General features: G+C 41.7%; 2 protein-coding genes across 3 annotated transcripts; both read right to left on the minus strand.

The window, feature by feature from the left end:
* Positions 1-642: 642 nt before the first annotated feature.
* Positions 643-3,891, minus strand: aar2 (AAR2 splicing factor). The gene is made up of 3 exons (XM_026331406.2): positions 2,762-3,891; positions 1,787-2,016; positions 643-1,474 (listed from the first exon to the last, which is right to left on the minus strand). Exons 1-3 carry the CDS (start codon positions 3,522-3,524, stop codon positions 1,307-1,309), a joined length of 1,161 nt encoding a protein of 386 aa, XP_026187191.1. The 5' UTR covers positions 3,525-3,891; the 3' UTR covers positions 643-1,306.
* Positions 3,892-6,925: 3,034 nt separating this feature from the next.
* Positions 6,926-18,477, minus strand: prpf6 (PRP6 pre-mRNA processing factor 6 homolog (S. cerevisiae)). Of its 2 annotated transcripts, XM_026332853.1 has the most exons (22): positions 18,263-18,477; positions 17,280-17,442; positions 16,985-17,103; positions 16,751-16,829; positions 16,311-16,487; positions 15,894-15,911; positions 15,655-15,783; positions 15,443-15,537; positions 15,184-15,340; positions 14,828-14,990; positions 13,858-13,976; positions 13,523-13,741; positions 11,388-11,510; positions 11,147-11,268; positions 10,811-10,949; positions 10,580-10,699; positions 9,494-9,670; positions 9,203-9,336; positions 8,923-9,014; positions 8,628-8,742; positions 8,326-8,452; positions 6,926-8,023 (listed from the first exon to the last, which is right to left on the minus strand). In XM_026332853.1, exons 1-22 carry the CDS (start codon positions 18,448-18,450, stop codon positions 7,871-7,873), a joined length of 2,928 nt encoding a protein of 975 aa, XP_026188638.1. In that variant the 5' UTR covers positions 18,451-18,477; the 3' UTR covers positions 6,926-7,870. The 2 variants fall into 2 exon arrangements, with proteins under 2 accessions (XP_026188638.1, XP_026188639.1); XM_026332854.1 differs by lacking the exon at positions 15,894-15,911 and having other exon boundaries at positions 7,871-8,023; positions 18,263-18,450.

An 18,477-nucleotide genomic window follows, 5' to 3' on the forward strand; every position in this document is an offset into this window, starting at 1 on the left:
ATTTCTTGTATTGGCATTTGGATTTCCATCAGTGGACCCAGACTCCATTGATTCCGACAATTACATTAGATGGATTTAGTCCCTTTAGCAGCAGCTTTATGGTTACAGATGAGTTCATGGAGTCAGACAACCAGAGACATCCAGCTGGCGGGAAAGTAGCTTTAGGAGGGACAGAGGAAAAATGAACGAATGAATGGATTAGTGGGCCAACAGGATAATGCAAGGCCTGTGCCATTCATCACAGCCAACAAATACACACATACACAGAGCTAATAAATGCATGTAATTACATTACCCAGTTGATCCAGTACACCACCTACGTATTTTTCCACCTGTTATTTCTCACAAATCATCTTCACTGAGATCAGAAAAAAGCTTAAAGATAATTTCCGCCCTGACAGTTGTGATACAGCTATTACCCACTGCCAGATCCAACCAGACCCCAGCAGCTCTTCACTCTCTGTGAGTGCACATTGCACATTTGTATATTTACAATGCAAATCCAAAAACAAGATATTTGGAAAGTACAAGCTGTAAACCCTAACAAAAGGTCTATGAACGCCATCTAGTGGAGTATTAGAAACGTGCAGACAGTACTAATGACACAGCTATTTCATGTCAAAATTATTTTTATTAAAGGGAGTTTTGGTTGGAAAATGCTTAGATGTCATCTTTATATTTGACTACCATTACAAAACATGACTGTCATTTTCCAGTGTGGCAACATAAAAGAGATATATCATTTATCATGTATGCCGTGCAGAACCACTATTCTCATTCAATACAACATTTTTATTTTTCTCTAACAAACCCTGTATATCTTCTGTTTAATTTTTATAATGTTAAGTTCATTGCTCACAGTTAGAGGTTTTTCATCCAAACAGTTATTAATTGCACTTTTAGCAAACATTTACTGATGATATTATGTATATTTCATTATTCTTACCATCAGTCGATATTAAACTATATTAAATGAACCGGGGATCAAATTTAGTAATAAATGTGATGCTACTAAGCAAAACCAACAAAAAGGGGCATCGCTGATCTTTAGTCCAGTGGCTGCCCTTACCACATTCTGCCCCAACTTTAATGTGTACTAACTGTGTACATGTACAACAGAGCTATGAAATCCTTAACAGATGCTGCTAGAGAACCACCAAAGTTACTGAAATGCTGTTTTCTCAAGCCTTTAGGGAACCTTCAGATCTGGTACTGAACACCAGGCCTCACTGCTAACTTAAACCCAGACAGTTTCATTCCTGATCCCTACTTATAGTCCCAGAATGAATTCCACACCAGAGCAGTTTCAGTCCACTGTGACACCTTCCGGCAGCTCCACCACCACAGGGGCACAATCATCCAAGTCTACATCAAAGTCCCAGCGAAACTTCTTGGTCAGGTGGGCTTTGAACTTCTCTGCTCTCTTACGGAGTGTGCCGTCTACACCAGGTCCACAGGCAAACTGGAAAAAGTCCTGTGAGAAAATAATTAAACCAGTGTAATGAGTGGTTAACGTAAATGTTAACATCCTTTAACAACAATAATACTTTTGGGAAGGCTTTGGCATTGCTGTTATGATTGACTGTCATGTCTTGGCATGTTCATGTGACACATCCCTAGGCGCACACCATGCATGATCATGAATGTTGTAAAAAGAGTGTTATTTAGAAAACAAGAAGCTCAAAATCCTTAGTACATGTTTTTTAGTAAGTAGGTGTTTTCCAGAATATACTTTATTCCATTATGTGCATCCAGCATTTTTGGGATTTTCAATTTAGGCATCTACCTGCAGTGTGGAAGTGAGGAAGTTGTTCTGTGACACAATGTCAACAAAGAAGTCAGGTGGGATTTCACCAAGCTGGTGGTAGAGCACAGTGATGAGCCCCAGGTAGAGTTCCTTATGTTTCTGTATGGCGTCCTCTGAGTGACACAGCAGAGCCAGGAGTTGCTTCCAGTGCTCAAAGCCCTCATACACATCTCCAATCAGGAAACACACAAAAGCAAACTGTAGCTCACCTGTAAGGGAAGAGAGGAAAAGTAAGGATGATCTAATGTTAGTACATATGGGCAACACAGGAGGAAGGTTCCAGAATTTTTATTGAAAACAACTAAGAAATCAAATAAAATAAACTTTTCTTGTGCTTGTACATCCAGTTTTTCACCTTTGTCATGTGGATTATTATATTATTATATGTGGGGAAAACAAAATGTCAGTTTAAGAGCCACATTTCTGAACATAACAGTGCTATTAAAGAAAGGATGTCACTTCTGTAGCAAAAAAAACATTTTTCTTTCATATTTGTTTCAACCACAAGAGGGTGCTATGAAAAGTAACCAGCAGAGATGTTCCATGCAGGTGATACAAATTAGTGTTTAAATGCTAAGCTATGTCATTATCCAACAGGATGCCTTGTGTTAAAATGTATTCAGGGTGTTTTTAATGCACTTGTTTCTTGTTTAGCCCCTGATGAAGGCAGTAGACGAAATGTTGGGCTTTTTAATGCTTTTGGAATAAAGAAGAATTTTTCAATGACCAGCTCCAGCTTAAGTATCATGGGGTTGGGGTGCTTCTTATTTGATGCACCCGCTTCTTCCCCACTGTCAGCTGGGATCGTGTGACCCTATATGTTCCAGGATGAGTAGTAGGTTTATGGATTTATGGATGGATGGATGGATGGATGGATGGATGGAAGAATGTATGGATACATGGACATATAGATGGATGGATGTGTGGGTGGACATAAGTACATCTAACACTTACCTAGCAGGTTGAGAGGCTGTAACTTATGGTTCTTCTCCAGCACAGTCTCCAGGGCATAGCTCAGGTCCATACTGCACTGTGTGATCTCGGCTGGGGTTGCCCCAGGTGGGTAGGTCTTCTGGGGAATATCAGAAAAACGCAACTCCGTCCCCTCCCTCTGCTTCATCCTGGGGAGCCTCTCGAGTCCCTCTCTCATGCTCTGGCAGGCCGTGTCGTTCCTCGGATGCTCAGCCCTGTCTCTGGAGTGTCTGAACTGACTCTCGGGAACGACATCACTGAAGGCGCATACTCGACCGGACAGTGGCTGCAACTTGGTGGCCACCTCCTCAGTCACACGGTCAGTGAGGGACACCCATTTCCTCATCACCTCGTATGGATAAGGACCCAGGTAAGGATCCAGATCTCTCAAGTTTGCCCGGGTCCGGTTCACCTCGTCTTCGTTCTTGGACGCTGAGAAGTCCAGATCTTCTTCTTTGGGATCCCAGCTGGCCAGCAGGATCTCTCTGGGTTTAAGAGTGAGGAAGAGGCCTGTCTTCGGGCCAGTCTCTCCTCCGCAGCTTGGCGGGTTAACAGAGCAGTAGTGGAGGAAGTGCAAGCCTGGAGGGATCATCTTCACGCCGCGGAAGCGAGGACCCACCTGCCAGCTCTTGCAGTCAATCCCCAGCTCCGTACCCTGAGGAACACCCAGCAGCACCAGGGTGGCCCCCTCCTCAAACAGCCTCCGAGCAACATCTGGATCCATGTCTGCGCTGGTGCTGGCCATATCAGCTCCGCGAAAGACTACTGGACTTAATCCGACTGACTCAACCAATCCAAACACAAGAACTAAAATCCGTTGAGGGCGTTTGTCATGCTCCGATTATTCAGCAGGATTTCCTCAAAACGTGTAACGCCGGTAACGTCACATTCGTAACGCTGCTTTTTTGTGTTTTAATGTTGGATGTATGTAGTTTACCTGTCGCTGAAAAACATAAACGAGACAATATAAAAGAAAGAAATCACTTCCATACGCCTGTTTTGTGTAAAGATGTCAGCAACGACACGTTTTTACCGCAACAATGCACACTTGTTGACGTTGGAATCTCGTTTAGCCGAGCCCGTGCGACATATGCTCCGTTCCGGACAGAAACAGTGCTGTATTAGAAGAGTTCCGCGTTTATCAGAAATGTCTTTACTGAGGAGCATTATTAATCTAAATGATATATTTAACTTGACTGCACTATTAAATTATTTCGATAAATCAAAATCTTCCCCAATTTAAAAATGTTAGGGAGTCACTGAAAGCTTATCCAGTAAAAAAAATAAATAAATAATGCATCATGTATCTAGTGTTTGTTTTTCTCTCTGTTCAGTTATTTCTTATTGTCACACCATGTAAGCTGTCTAATTGCACACTATACTGTAATGTACTGTCAAAAATAGTCTGCTGTTGGCTTCACATTTTGATATACCAATAATAATAATCACACTACCAAGACCTGAGATTAGTATGAATCAGATACAGTTTTTTATTATATGGTATACAGAACTACTCCAATATAACTGGCATAAGAACATTTCATGAGTGTGGTAACATAAACAAAAATAATGGTCGTTACAACAGTTGAAACCCTAGAAACTGTGCATATTCTGAAAGTATTTGAATGCATTGTAGATATTTTTAGCTTATCTGTGGTTACTAGAAAACTATTCCATAAAACAAGGAGCACTGCTATCATAGAGAGTCTGGTATAGGTTTAACACACAAAACACTGAGAACTTGACAACAGTAAACATTCATGATACTGCATTTGAAAAGCAGCTGTCTAAATATAGTGGGTCATTTGTCAATATCCTGTTGGATGCAGGGAACTTTCTGGAAATTCACCTGAAATCTTCATGAGAGAATAGCACAGGTTTACAGGACACTCTGAAGTTTCTGCCAACAGGTGATCACTGACTTGATCACTTTGATTAACCTGATTCTCTTTCTCTTCTTTCCTTGTATTTTCTGGAAAGCAGAACAAGACTGTCTTCTCCCCTGAAAGCATACAACCAGAACAAAAGTTTTGTTATGCAGTAAAATATTGTTTTGAGTAATGTTATTAAGGATCTTTTTCTACCATGATCTGAGCCTGACGTTTAATTTAAAAGCCGTTTCTATGCATGTGGGGGGTGCCAAGTAAGGAATGGGAAATCCGTAGATGTTTTCAACCAACACAAACAGAAGCCTAGAGTTCTGTAAAGGTCCTCTCCTCACCAGGTAATCTGGACTGCAGTTGTGAATGATGAGCTGCTCCATGCTTTCCAGAGGCTTTTTGAGCTCAGACTCCTGCTTGCCTCTCCCCTGACACCGCATCTGCTGTGTCATACCATAGATGGAAAACAGGATGCGATGTGGCTGCCAAAGGGACAACAGTCCAGAAAGTGAAGAAAATGAAACATTTGAAACAGGCCATGAAGCCCAGTACTGCTGCTATACAACACGTTTGCATTACATTTTGTTACCCTCTTGGGGCTAGCGTCTGCACTTATCTTGAATTTTAAATGTTAGGCAGTCACACAGGCAAATTATGTGACAGGTTCTGTTGAAACCCACAGCATCAAGACTGTTATGAGTTATTACCCTGTCCATGGTGCTGAAAATGCTCAAGCTGCAATGCAATTTACCTTTCCTGAGGGACAAGGATCTCTGTCTTTAGATGTATTAACTGAACCAGTCAAATTCTGCAAAAGAATAATAAAACATAGCTTTAGTAAAATAAACTGAAATTGCCTCTCATTCAAAGGAGGAAAAGCCATGAGCTTTGGTAACACAGTGAGCACAGTGGCAAACACTGGGGGGCACCCTATCCCCAGATATCCAAACATCATTTCCACATGTTTAATTACAGCTGCAAGTGATTGAAGTAAACAGACATTCAGACTATGCCGGTTAATAGAATGCAAAGCAAATGCAGAATAAATGCCCCTATCAAAGGCAAACAGTCTTATCTACAAAAGTGTTGTCATACCAGATTCTGCAGCTCAACGAAGATTACTTCTCTGTAGGAGCCCAGTATTTCTTTATAGTTACACCTACGTTTAGCATATGAGTTGACCACCAAGAGAACCAACAGGACACCACGGAGACGAGTTCCGGGCAGACACTATGAAAGAAAAAAGTGGGTCTTGTTACAGAATAAATCATCCACACCGATTATAAGACTCTGAATCGTTTTTTACTTGGCTTCTGCCCGGACGCACAGCGCGTTCCGGCTTGACGTGCGTTAAAACGTCCGTCGGGTTTCAGCTGTATAAACAAATGTTTAAAACGGTGCTCATTCTTTACGATGCCATGTTCCCTGACTTTATCATTTTCTATTATTGCCCATATCAGCTAATTTGCTGCGTCAATACGCGTCAGACTCCAAAGCCGCACTTACCATTTATCATGTTCTACTGCAGGATCCTCAGACGAGCAAACCCATCTCTATCAGCAGCGAAGAGAGCCAAGGAATCACTCTCGATTCGGCTGCGTTCATTGTATCCAAGCCCCCACTTTTTTCTAAACTTTTTACACTTCCTCTGGTGGATGGAATAACACGATGGTGGACAGACGGCGGACGAGGTGCTCCGTGGCTTCCAACATCACCAAAGTCACTGCTGCTCCAATTTCTTCCCCTGTCATGGATTGCTGACGCTGGGCTTAGGATTTCACTCCAGTCCGATCAAGTCGCGAGAACTTCTGCAATCAATCACTTGCCTTTATCCTTTCGGTTTCGTTAGAAAGACGCGCCGAGGAGGGGTGGTGTGAAGAGCGACTGTAATTTGGTGGAGCGTTTCTCAAAAGGACAACTGAAAACGTGTAGGGGACACATTCCCACAGTGGGTGGTTTAATCACGGGCTCTCTAAGGTATACAGAGTGAGCCACAGGAAACCACCGGTGTTATGAAACGGTGCTCATTGTTTACGATGCCAACAGGCAGCGATCCAAACTCGTCCCAGACAAACCATAAGGTGCCAAGTTAACAATGAAATCCCACACGGGACCTATATGCTGACCGTGCATGGGAAACACACGGGGGAGGATTTGTGCCGATATAACTCCTAGACAGAAAGGTCTGGGAAAACACGCCTCAAATTGGATCTGACATTTGAATCACAACACACTTTTTTGTACAACTTGTTTGGTAGAAACGGAATGTTGCAACAATCATTTGTTTATTGGATGTCTGCAAAGGAGGTTTAAACACATTTTAAGCAAGATATGTAACATAAAACGCTACTCACTACAAGAGTAACCTTGGAATAGTCCCAAATAGTTTATATACACTTGGTGAACATACAGAGCTAAATCTGACCCTATGGCATATCTACATGGACCAGACATAACCACCTGGCATGTGACATTAAAAGGGTTCAGTCCAAAGGTTGTTAAAGATGAAATCAACCTCTCTGCTTGGTGTGTTTCTTTTTTTCACAACAGCAACAATAACGAAAAAATTTGAATGACATGAATTACCAGGAAAAACAGACTCTCAAAGTAAAAACCAAACTAATTCATATATGCCACACCTAAATCAACCAGTGCAGTCAGCTATTATTAGAATTCACCTAAGTTGGATGGAGATCTGCTATTGGTTGGCTGGTTTTGACTTCATTTGAATTTTGTACACACCACTGACACATGCTTCAAATAAAGGAAACATCATCTACAGCATACCTGCAGCGGCCTACGCATTTACTTCCCAGCAAGACACAACCTCCAAGGGCAAAGCCAAGCTACACAGAAATGGTTTATGACTAACAGTCTTAATGTCCCACTGTGGTTAAGTCCGAACACTGGAGTTGCTGCGAAAATAGCACCGCACTTATTCACTTCAAGTGGATAATCAATGATTTTGACTTTTATATTTGTAATTGCTTGAAACTGTATAGAGATTGGTTTTCATTCTAATGTTTTTTTTGTTGATAATGTCCAACAAGTCAAAGTTATAAAACAATAAAACATGAAAAAGGTGTGTGGGCATGTATCAATACTTAGTATCTTGGTAGAAAACGACAGCTGGGTGTGTCCATCGCTGTTCTTTGTTAGATTGGTGACTGCCAGAGTCTTCCAAGTGTTTTCAGTCCAAATTTCGACTATCTCAGAATGTATTCTTAATCTTGCTGGCTACCTGTGCTAAGATCTCTCCTGTCTTTTTCTGCCAGTTCAGGACGTGTTTGGACTCGGCACACCACAGCTCACCATGTCGGGGCTCTGCATTCTCACAGCGCTTTCGCACCTCTTCCTGCTGTTCCTGATGGATGCAGGACATAAACGTTAGACTTAAATGCACACTCACAAAGTCTTTGGTAGTAGCTAACATGTACCTTAACGAAAAAGAGTATGAACATTTTAGTAGTAAATGGTAAAAGAGCAACATAAGCTGTCCAATGCAGTAATAGCATGTACTGCTCAATTGGGCTTACATCAGACATGTCAATCGTACAGGATTTAGTCATTCTTGTGTGGAAGGATATTTAGGCGCAACATTAACATGACTACTGATACACAAATTGACAAACGTCTCATACCCAGATCATACTTGACCATTCTTACCTCTGTGCCATGTTGTAGCTCAAATTTGTAGAAGAGAGCCCAAGCATCTCCCAGGTCTGGCTCAATCTTTACAGTCCTGAGGAACCACTCTCTGGCCTTGGTGATCTTACGCTCACTCCAAAACAATCTGAAATGTGTCCACAAGAGTTTATGTAAAAATAAACAAGCTTCATACCAAAATGTCTGTTGAAAGCAAGATAAAAGAAGAACTGAATAGAAAGAGACACTTTATATAAAAAGTTTTGCACAAAGAACAGAGCTCATTACAGAGAAGAAGAGCGGTGGAAAAGATGCTGTCATACTTGGCTACAGCGAGCAGGACGTGGGGATCATGTTCACACTTCTTCAAAGCGTCCACACTCTTAGTCTTCCTTTGCGGCCTGCCCTCTAAAAACACTGCCTCAGCCCACAGGATACCTTTGTAGAAGGAAAAGAGAGAGGACTGAGCTGAAACTGAATGAATTTTTGAGTATGAAGGCCCAATCCATAACAGCAACAGAAGCCCTCTGAACACTCATTTAAGAATACTAGAAAACCTCTAAACATTCTGCATCCTGCATCTATATTTTTGAGAAGAAGTCCACCCAAAAGCCTCACCTGAATTAGGGCACTCCTGCAAGGCTTTGGCCATCAGTGTGTTGGCAATGTTCTTCAGTCCAGCTCTGAACTCCAGTCTCACCGACTCCAACCTGGTAAATATAACAACATACATGTCAGTCTAGAGGCACATATGTTTGTTAACATACTTCTATTATCCACAGTATGTGCGCATTGAAAAGGTACAGACTTGCCTTTAAGATTGATATTGACATGCTTAATATGATATCTAGCATCATGCCTTCATCAAGTGGCTTACAACGCTGTAGTGTTTTCTCACCATAGTTCAGGGCTCTGAGGGTTCTTGAGTCGTGCTTTCTCCAGGATGGCTCTGGCTCTTGTCAGCTGTCCCACACTCTCTTCAAGATGAGACAACAGCAGCCACAGGGGCACAGAGTGGGGACACTTCTTCAGCTACAGCAATGAACAAGACATCAACTGCTTTTTAGAGTTATTTGGGAAACAGCAGTTTTCACCAAAAACATACATTTTGAAAAAGCTCAATTTGCTTTATTTCCCTTATTATAATACTGACACAAACCCATCATCTCAAACACTTCCCCCAGCTTACCCCTTGGTTGTAGGCCTCTCTGGCCTTGTCCATGCTTTCACACTGCTCCTCTATCTGGCCTCTCATCATCCAAAGTTTGGGGAAGTCCTCATAGTGTTTCAAAGCCTCAGTGCACAACTCCTGAGCAGCTTCTATGTTTCCCAAAACCCACTCTAATTTTACTGACTTCATAAATACCTGTAGAGGTAGAGATACAAACAAACCCACAAGCTGTTTTGCCAGGAAATATGTATAAACACAACGCATGAATTGCCCTCGGCTTGTAATACAGTTCACATTAAACAGTGTGAAAAATCATTTGAAATACCTGTAGTGTGGCCCAGTTTATGCAACATAAATACCTTACCTGCTTTCAGAAGGATCAAATACCAGCTTCTTAAGAAGCAGCCTAAAAACACTTACAGTAAGTGCTCCATTACCACCCCACAGCTGGCTTATCTGACAGAACAATCGGTACAGCCAGCATTAAAGGAGGAACTCACAGTCCTATCTGTCAGCAAATAGAATACAAATATCTAGAAAGAGTGCAGCCAGATCACCGGGTAGACAGATTGATGTTTGAGAGCACTACTGACAGCATCGGTTAACCTGAGTGGAGCTGACTGCTTCAAGGTGTAGAAACCTGGCAAGCCTGAACCTGAGACAAACTGCATGTTTGTAGAAACTACCTCAAGTGCAATACACAATTAACTTGCTATTAAGCGCAGGCATTAAAGCAGAAAAGACATACATGTGATTGTCAAACCACCCCTTAAACATGTGTCAGATCTGTATTTATACCAGCATTACTTAAAGAAAAACAAACTTCATGTGCTGGTACAGAGGGTCAGGGAAAAGCAGTTTAAATACACTTCCCATGTACACACTATCATCCAAAAAAAGCTAGAGAAATCTGTTCATTCAACTTCTCATTTCAGGCTGTTTTGTAATCCAGAAAATACCATCTCACAACTTAGTGAAGGCTGAGGTTTGAGATGTATTCAAATCTAAATGCCGAGAGATTTTTTTAAACTTTATTTCCAGCAACTGAGAAATACAGATCTTTGTGTCTGTCTCTCTTTCTTACACACACACAAACAAACTCACCCTAGCTGTTGGGGCACTGCTGCGGGCCTTGGCCAGTAGTCGACGGGCTCTTTCATACTCATTATTCTCAGACTCCAGTTTCACAGCAGCAAGCCAGATCTCTTCACTGTTAGGGTTAGCCTAGCAAAATACATAGAAGCAGAAGGGAGACGTGTGGGTAATGTGAAAGGAACAAGTTAGACGCAGGCTCAAATGGCTTCCAAGTGAACATGTCAGAGTTTGCATCATCACCTGGAAGGCCAGGGCGAGGATACTTCTGGCAGCAGGCACATCATCGGCCAGCCATTTGGACTTGGCCCCCATCAGCCACAGGACCTCTGCTTTGGGACAGTGAGCCACAGCCCTCTGCAGCAGGGCCTCCAAAGACTCCCTGAGAGGTGCAGTGAGCCATGAATAATGGATGGGAGGAGCACAGAGGCAGATGAGTGGCACAGGAGAGAAAACCACAGTATTAAACAGTGATTAATTAAACCATTAACATATGAGGTAATAAAATAAACGTGAGCTTTTTACTCATGTTTTTAACAGTTCACTGAATCATTGCATTTAAAAGGCAAATCTGGTCACCTGGTGCCATGGTTTTTCTCAAAGTATGCAGCTCTAAGCCAAACGCTTTTTTTACTGGGGAACACCTGAAGAGCATGGGCATAGATAGCCCTGGCACACTCCAATGCTCCATGGGCCACACACTGAAACAGACAAGCTTCTCAGTTACCTTCAGCTCTGACAGTGAAAGAGTACGTGAATGATTCATCTGGATGTCAGGGTCTCAGTATGACCTGTGTAAAACAAATACACCAGTACTTACACTGTCTGCATCCTCCATCCAGGTGTGCTTGCGGTCCTCCTCCTCAATGCCAATCCCTATGACAGCTCGTATCACCGCCTGACAGGTAGCCACACTGCCCGCTTTGTCACACTCCTCTGCATCCTACAGGATAAGAAGAAACATTTAGGAAGAACGAGACGGTGGGTATCAGACAGGGCAACACAGAATTCTCAACAGTAGGTCAGCAAATGCTGAGCAAACATCTTCCAGCACTGAGACCAGAAATCTCTAAATGAACCTGGGAATTTGATACCCATAAAAATGACTTACAGTTTATAAACAATTTGTCTTTTTTAAGAGATAATTTCTACATGTTTTTGTGGCAAGAGCAACTGACCAGCCCAGGTTTGTTAAGACACAAACAAGTTCTTTTAAAAGTTGCCAAATCCTGTCATTTCAAGATTTATCCTGTCATTTCAAGATTTATCTGTTCTTGGTGTTATGAGTCTGGCAAATGGCCTTGATAAACCTACTGGAATAACCGCACACTTTGCCAGAGGTGAAGTAGTCAAGACAAAGAAAAAAAACAACGTGAAAAGGGATTACTGTGAAGAACTACGATTGCAAAACAACTGTGAACAGCACTAAACAAAATGTCAGTGGCAGTGCTGGCTTGTATTTTATTGCCCTGAGACAAGAGAGCTGAGGGCAGGTTTGCCAAAATATGCTGGCATGCCATCAAAGCTTATAAACACATGACGCACTCACTACTTCATCAACATCAAGTTTAAATTGCTTTAGTCATTCATTTTTTAAATCATGTGGTTCACTAGTTTATTCAATCAAAGCGCCTGACAGATATCGCTCCAGGCTAACTTTGTGAATTGGTTACACTGGTGCACCAGCATAAAATTTAGGTGCACATATTTTTTTTTCAGCACCTTTAGCATTACTATGTTACTTTTTTGGTGCAAATAATTGCTGGTTCATATTTCAACAACAGCATAAACATGAAATTGAAAAAAATCTACATTATTTTAAAACAAAACATTTAAAGTTTCATCAGTCATCATAAATGCCTTGTACATGTTATTGGTGATTTCTGTTTTGTGTCTGCATTCACCCCAACAAACTTGACAAGGACTGTACAGTTACTGTAGCTGAGGATAATGTTCAGCTCTTTTTCATTATGATTTAGTGAAAGGCAGTTCTTTTACAATATTGTATGCAATGCAATTTTAATTATCATCTTCTCTCACTGCTGTAGTTTGCCACTACGTGGTGCTGAAATGCTGATGGGAGGGGAACTGTGATGGCCACACACTTACCATGACATATTTAGTTTTTTTTTAATGTGTCAGTACAGAAAGTCAATATGCCGACAGCAAAAGCGGTATTGTCAGCCAGAGAAACCATTGACTGTACAGTTAAGCTTCATTAATTTAAGTTTCCACAGATCTAGGTTGGATGTGCCAGGGGTCGAGCATATCTGTACTGGTCTTAAGCACAGCATTTTTGATGAAGGAAAAAAAAAAAAATACTTATAGCCATACTTCGCTTCCTTCTGACCTAAGTTACCACGGTTCTGTTGTTCAGCCAGGTCTTTAAACTCACATCAGTGTACAGAACATAAAAGTCAGAGGCAGAGGTGAAGCCCTGCCCCTACTGTTTTTGATTTGCTCTGACCTTCACTGGGGTGCGGGGGGACTAATGTTACAATCATACATAGACATACAAAATGTCAGATTTACCAACTGAAACCAAGAAAAACATTTAGTAGCACTCAACAAATTTTTGCCTTTTCAACAACATTAGTCACACTCTGGAGCCCCGTAGTTATCCAGTGTTCATAAGCATCACTGATATATTAGTTACAGTTTAAATTATATCATTAACTTAGAATTACTGCAGTAGTAGCGTACTTATTAAAAGTCTTCTCTCAATTTGAGAGTGATAATGACAATTTGGATCAGGTATGGCACACTCAAAAAGCTCTTAATCATCACACACAGTGTTTTGACACTGCATGTGAACGTGTTTTACTTCTTCTGACCTTAGGGAATGCAATTACTTATTCAGTGAAAGAGGTTTCCCTCTTCCATAAACAGCTGCAGGAAACCCCGCTCTCTCTCTCTCTATGATGTCACAGAAACCACAAAGCCACAGGAACACACCTGTATCCACTGCTCTCTGTTGATCTCCACACCATTGGCACGTAGAGAAGTGATGGCTCTGTCAATAATCTTGTCTACCATTTGAGTGTTGCCGTTGGCCTCTTCCAACTTGGCAGCCGTGATCCAGATGTGACGATCAGTGGGGATATTCTCTCGAGCTTTGTTCAGGACACGACGTGCATTCTCATACGTCTCTAACCGGGCCAGTGCCAGCCACAGCTAGAGTTAGAAACAGAGGTAGGTGCAAATGTTTAGGCAATTGTAGCTTGCGGTGTCCTGATAGTTCTATATCTGATGTTTCAGAAATATGAAATGACTGCATGTACTTATCTTACCTCCACACTAGTAGGGCAACACTCAACAGCTCTGCTAAGCATGATCCTGGCATCCTCTGGCTCCTCCAGCTCAACAGCTGTTTTCCATAGTCGAACAGACTTGGACACATTTTCCAGGGCTACGTGGGTTACAATTATACAACTGCTATGTGATTTTATTGACACAATAATTGTGTGCAGGTCTGTGTGTGCTCAAGACAAAAAACTAACTGCTTAGAGTTTTAGAACTTGCTGTAATAGGCTGACTTTTCAACCAACTGGCCACTCTGGCTCAATGCCAGCAACCTTTTTAATATTGGTAACACAAAAACTTAACTATATTTACACCAGCAACACTTTTTGTACACAAATAGAAAGTGAGACATTACAAATTTCAGTGAATTTTAGCATTGTCTAGTTAGGAAGGTGGCGTGTTGTGTATGTAAAAGAAGTAGACTAGCGGGAACTGAACATGTAGAGGCTTAGAGAGCACTTTCACAGAGGAAGCTCCACATCCATCTCTGTCAGTGGGGTATGCTGCTGGGAAATATTGGTGTGTGTCTGTGTGCATGTGAGAGCATTGACACTATGGTTCAAATAGGGTGCCTGGCCTTGGTGAAAAGCCAGAGTCACAGCTGCCAAATATAACCCTTATGAAATCTTTCATGCAATCTTGTGTGTACAGAGAGTAATTCTGTATGGGTGCTTTTATGAGACAATGAACAAATTGAAACTGGTTTTGAATTTTCAGCATGCAGAAATTGGTGTCTTCCTTTTGGCAGGGAATCAGTATGCTGTTGTTGACGCCTACACTGCTGGGAAAGGACAGAATTCTCTCCTCATAGCGTAACAGTAACATGTCTTTTCAAAACCTCAGCTTACTGCTTACTCACAATTTGATGATGGATACACACAGACACTAAAACAAATTAAAACCACTTCAGTCAAATTTAAAACTATCATTACAGATGATACTATTTGACAGCCTTACCTTTCCTTAAGACTCGTTTCTTTGCCCTGATGTCTGTCTCCAGCTCTGCAGCTCTGATGTAAATACGGACTGACTGTGGCAAGTGACGGACAGCCTGGGCTACAACAGCTTTAGCTGTGTCACCAGGCTGGAGCCGCGCAGCCTCCAGCCATACATCCTCACTCTGGAAAGCAGAGAGAAATGCTCATTTCAACAGGAGGACAAAGTCCTGAAATATCTTTAAGTATATATATTAGACATCATAAATTTAACAACCGACAAACTCCATGACAGCATAACTTCTGGATGAGTTAATGATATAAATCTCTATTCATGGGCTTTGGCTCTTAACAGATATATACTGTGCATCATTTTACCTTAGGACACATTTCTGTGCCTTTCATGATCAAGTTCCTGGCCACTTGCAGTTTGCCAGTCACCTCCTCCAGCCTGGCAGAGGCAATCCAGGCAGGTGGGTGATGGGGATTGGTCTCTCTCACAGATTTCAGCAGCAGACGAGCCTTCTTGATGTCACTGGACACACAGAGCCAGACAGCCCACATCAGACACACACAACTGATCTCACATGCATACACACATGCATAGGTGCTTCTAGTGTCCCTAACGTGTCTCTACCTAATGTCCCCTCCATGTGTGGGGATCATGGAGTTAAGATCTGTCAGGTAACCCTTAGGATCCACCACTGTCTGTCCACTCACTGAGTCCGAAACCTTGAAATAGAAAAAAGGCAGAGTCAGGCAAGCAAGAGCGTGAATAAATTCTATGTAACATCTGCAGAATAATAAACATGACATGAGCATGGGAACGGAGGATAATGTATTAGTTACCTGACTCAGCCTCATATCCATGAGTGTGTTCCTGGCTTGCCCAATTTTCCTCATGTCCAGCTCTCCTGTTCCTGGTGTCATCAAGCCAGGAGTCATGCTTCCTGGGTATGGTGTGTTCAGACCTCCCAGCTAGTGGTGAGAAACAGTGGTAATGGAGTGGAGTGTTACAGTCTGCAAGAATTCAGTTTCAGTACTTTAAAAAAATGAAACAGGTCTAGATCATATGATGCTTTTCTTACCATGGAGAAGTGGTTTTCCTACAAAACAACACAGTATAGTGTATTCATGGTAATAATGGAAATAGTTTTAGAATAATTTTAGGACTGTATTATGCACATGGAAAAAGCAAACAACTTTTTAACCAACAGGCCATGTTTGTTTTATATGGTGATGCATACAGCTGGCATGTGCAGTCAATCTGGCCAATGAAGTAGTCATAGTTGTATAGAGTATTTTAAGTGCCAAAAGAGGACATCTTATCAGATCAGCAGAAACGGGTGTCTGTTTTGATCTGCAGTAACTGTATGGCTGAAGAGACATGCTTGGTTCCAGTGAGATATCCTGACTCCTGCTGGTGCATGATGAAAATACACCAGATCATTCACTGATGTGTGTTATAATGTGGATGTCTACAGTAAAGGTATGTGCATACTCACCCCTTGCAAGGGGTCAACAGTGGTGTGGTTCTCTCCACTCTGCAGGTGTTTAGAGAAGAAGCTGTCTGGAACAGGGGTGAGTTTCTCATACCGGGGATTCCTCTGGCGCTTGTTTCTTGCATCGCCCACTTCAGGGATACTTAGCCACTCCTCCTCTGACACCTCTGCCAACTTTCTCTATGATGAGATGTCAGCAATGTGGTTTGTTTGTAACAAACTTAGTACTACTCCATACTGCTATTGTCTTGTGAAATTTCTAGATCCACCTATTGTCATTTTTACAGTTACACTACAACTTCAGAATACATATCCTCTGAGAGTTAAATCTCTACCTTGAGCTGAAGCAATCCTAATTGATCCAATCAGTGTTCAGAGACAGCAGAAGAATGTGAGGTGATCATAAGTGAAGAAGAACATGAACATCATCACCAATTACTTACCTTTAGATCTGAAAATTGCTGTTGGATTTTGGGTCGCTCCATACGGTATTTCTCAATTTCTTCCTTTTCTCTCAGCTCCCTGAAATAACACAAGGCAGCATTAGATATTACACTAAAATGCAGCATCATAGTCACAGAGTCTCAAATGTGAAAACACTGTGTGAAATTTGGAAGTGGCATTCTTCAACACTAAAAACTCAATAGTGAAAAGGCCAACTGAATTTTTTAGGTAACCTTCTTTCTTTGCGTCTTTCATCCATCCTCTTGTCTAGTGCTGCATATATAGCATCTGCTTCTTCATCATCTTTCTCATAGGGCCCACTGGAGAACAAGCTACCTGCATATCCATTAAACTACAACAAAAAAGGCAACATATTGTTATTTGCATGAGGAACAACTTAACTTAATCACCAAAATGCACAGATTACTCTCTGGTCAACACTGAAGTTTGAGTAGATGAATGGAGACTTTGCAAATAGCTCTACAACAGATAAGCATCAAATAACAGAGACAATCCAATCATTGGCACCTCATCATAGTTGGTGTCGTTCAGATCTTCATCATCATCATCCTGGTTCTTCTTCATTTGATCCCCGACTGTTCTCTTCCCTGGGGGTGCATGTCGGTCATCCACTGGGTCGTTGGCATCACGAGCAGGGCCAATATCAGACCGGGTGGTAAAACCAGTTGCACTGAAAAGGAGCAATAATGTAAGATGCTACCCATATAAACACGAAGCACGATGAGCACCAAGAGGGAAATTCAATATACATTTTAACACCTTTATCTATACTTTTCAGCAGTGAGACCATTAGATTATTTTTGCTGCTTGACTTATCAGGTCTTAACACTAAAACCTCAAACAGAAAACAGTGTAATGTCAATTATATACATAATGTCAATTATATACATAAAAATAACTTCAAATCACCAGTATTTTTTGATGTCTTACACACCCATATGGCCTTCTTACATTACAAACTACTACTACCAGTACTATCTAACCAGCATGGGAGGTTAGTGATCAGAGAAAACTGAAGAATATGCATTCCCTCACACTTCAGAAACAATTAACCTAAACCAGCCAAATGTAACATTATATAAAAGAGTTCAGACCAGCTCAGAGTTCAGAATCAGATATCAGAGTTTTAATGCTGCTACTGTTACTAATTAAAATGTATGTGGTTTAACTTGAGCCGTATTATGAATGCTGGGCTTTTACTTATAATGCAGTATAGCTACAATAAATTAATGAATAATTGAGCAATTCTTCCACCAGTGACCACAGCTAGAGTCAACTTGGTCATATTATAGTTCATTGCTCAAAAGCTAACTAGTTAACGCAGTTACTATAATTTATTTTAATATAACAAAAACATTAGAAATGGTTATTCTCACACATTTTCACTTCGGCTCAGTTGCCTCTATATTACAACAACCCACAGTTTGCTAAACTAACTTCATCCGCATACAGGACTCCACTTTCTAAGCTAGGTGGCTAAGCTAGCTCACCCTCTGCCGAGACCCGGGACGTAGCCAAGCGGGGCAGGCATCCCCAGAAACGGCTTCTTCTTTTTCCCCATAAGTGGAGAGGCGAGGGGCATTATCGGAGGTCCACCGCTAACCCCCGCCGCCCCAGTGGCCCCCGTGGTTGTTTTGGAAGCATTTTTCGGCGCTTGTTTTGCTGCAGCGCTAGCCATCGTTGCTCTCACGCCGTGGAGGCTCAA

The sequence above is a fragment of the Mastacembelus armatus genome, chromosome 7, assembly GCF_900324485.2.
Source record: "Mastacembelus armatus chromosome 7, fMasArm1.2, whole genome shotgun sequence".
Taxonomy (NCBI): Eukaryota; Metazoa; Chordata; class Actinopteri; order Synbranchiformes; family Mastacembelidae; genus Mastacembelus; species Mastacembelus armatus.

Bases quoted from the DNA above. Each gene is read 5' to 3' on its own strand.
- aar2 (XM_026331406.2), bottom strand. From the start codon at position 3,524: ATGGCCAGCACCAGCGCAGACATGGATCCAGATGTTGCTCGGAGGCTG. The intron at 2,017-2,761 runs GTAAGTGTTAGA...CTTCCCTTACAG, and splicing joins ACAGCCTCTCAACCTGCTAG to GTGAGCTACAGTTTGCTTTT. The intron at 1,475-1,786 runs GTAGATGCCTAA...ATTTTCTCACAG, and splicing joins TCCTCACTTCCACACTGCAG to GACTTTTTCCAGTTTGCCTG.
- prpf6 (XM_026332853.1), bottom strand. From the start codon at position 18,450: ATGGCTAGCGCTGCAGCAAAACAAGCGCCGAAAAATGCTTCCAAAACA. The intron at 15,341-15,442 runs GTAGAGACACGT...CTGTGTGTCCAG, and splicing joins ACACATGGAGGGGACATTAG to TGACATCAAGAAGGCTCGTC. The intron at 14,991-15,183 runs GTAAAATGATGC...TCTGCTTTCCAG, and splicing joins GCACAGAAATGTGTCCTAAG to AGTGAGGATGTATGGCTGGA.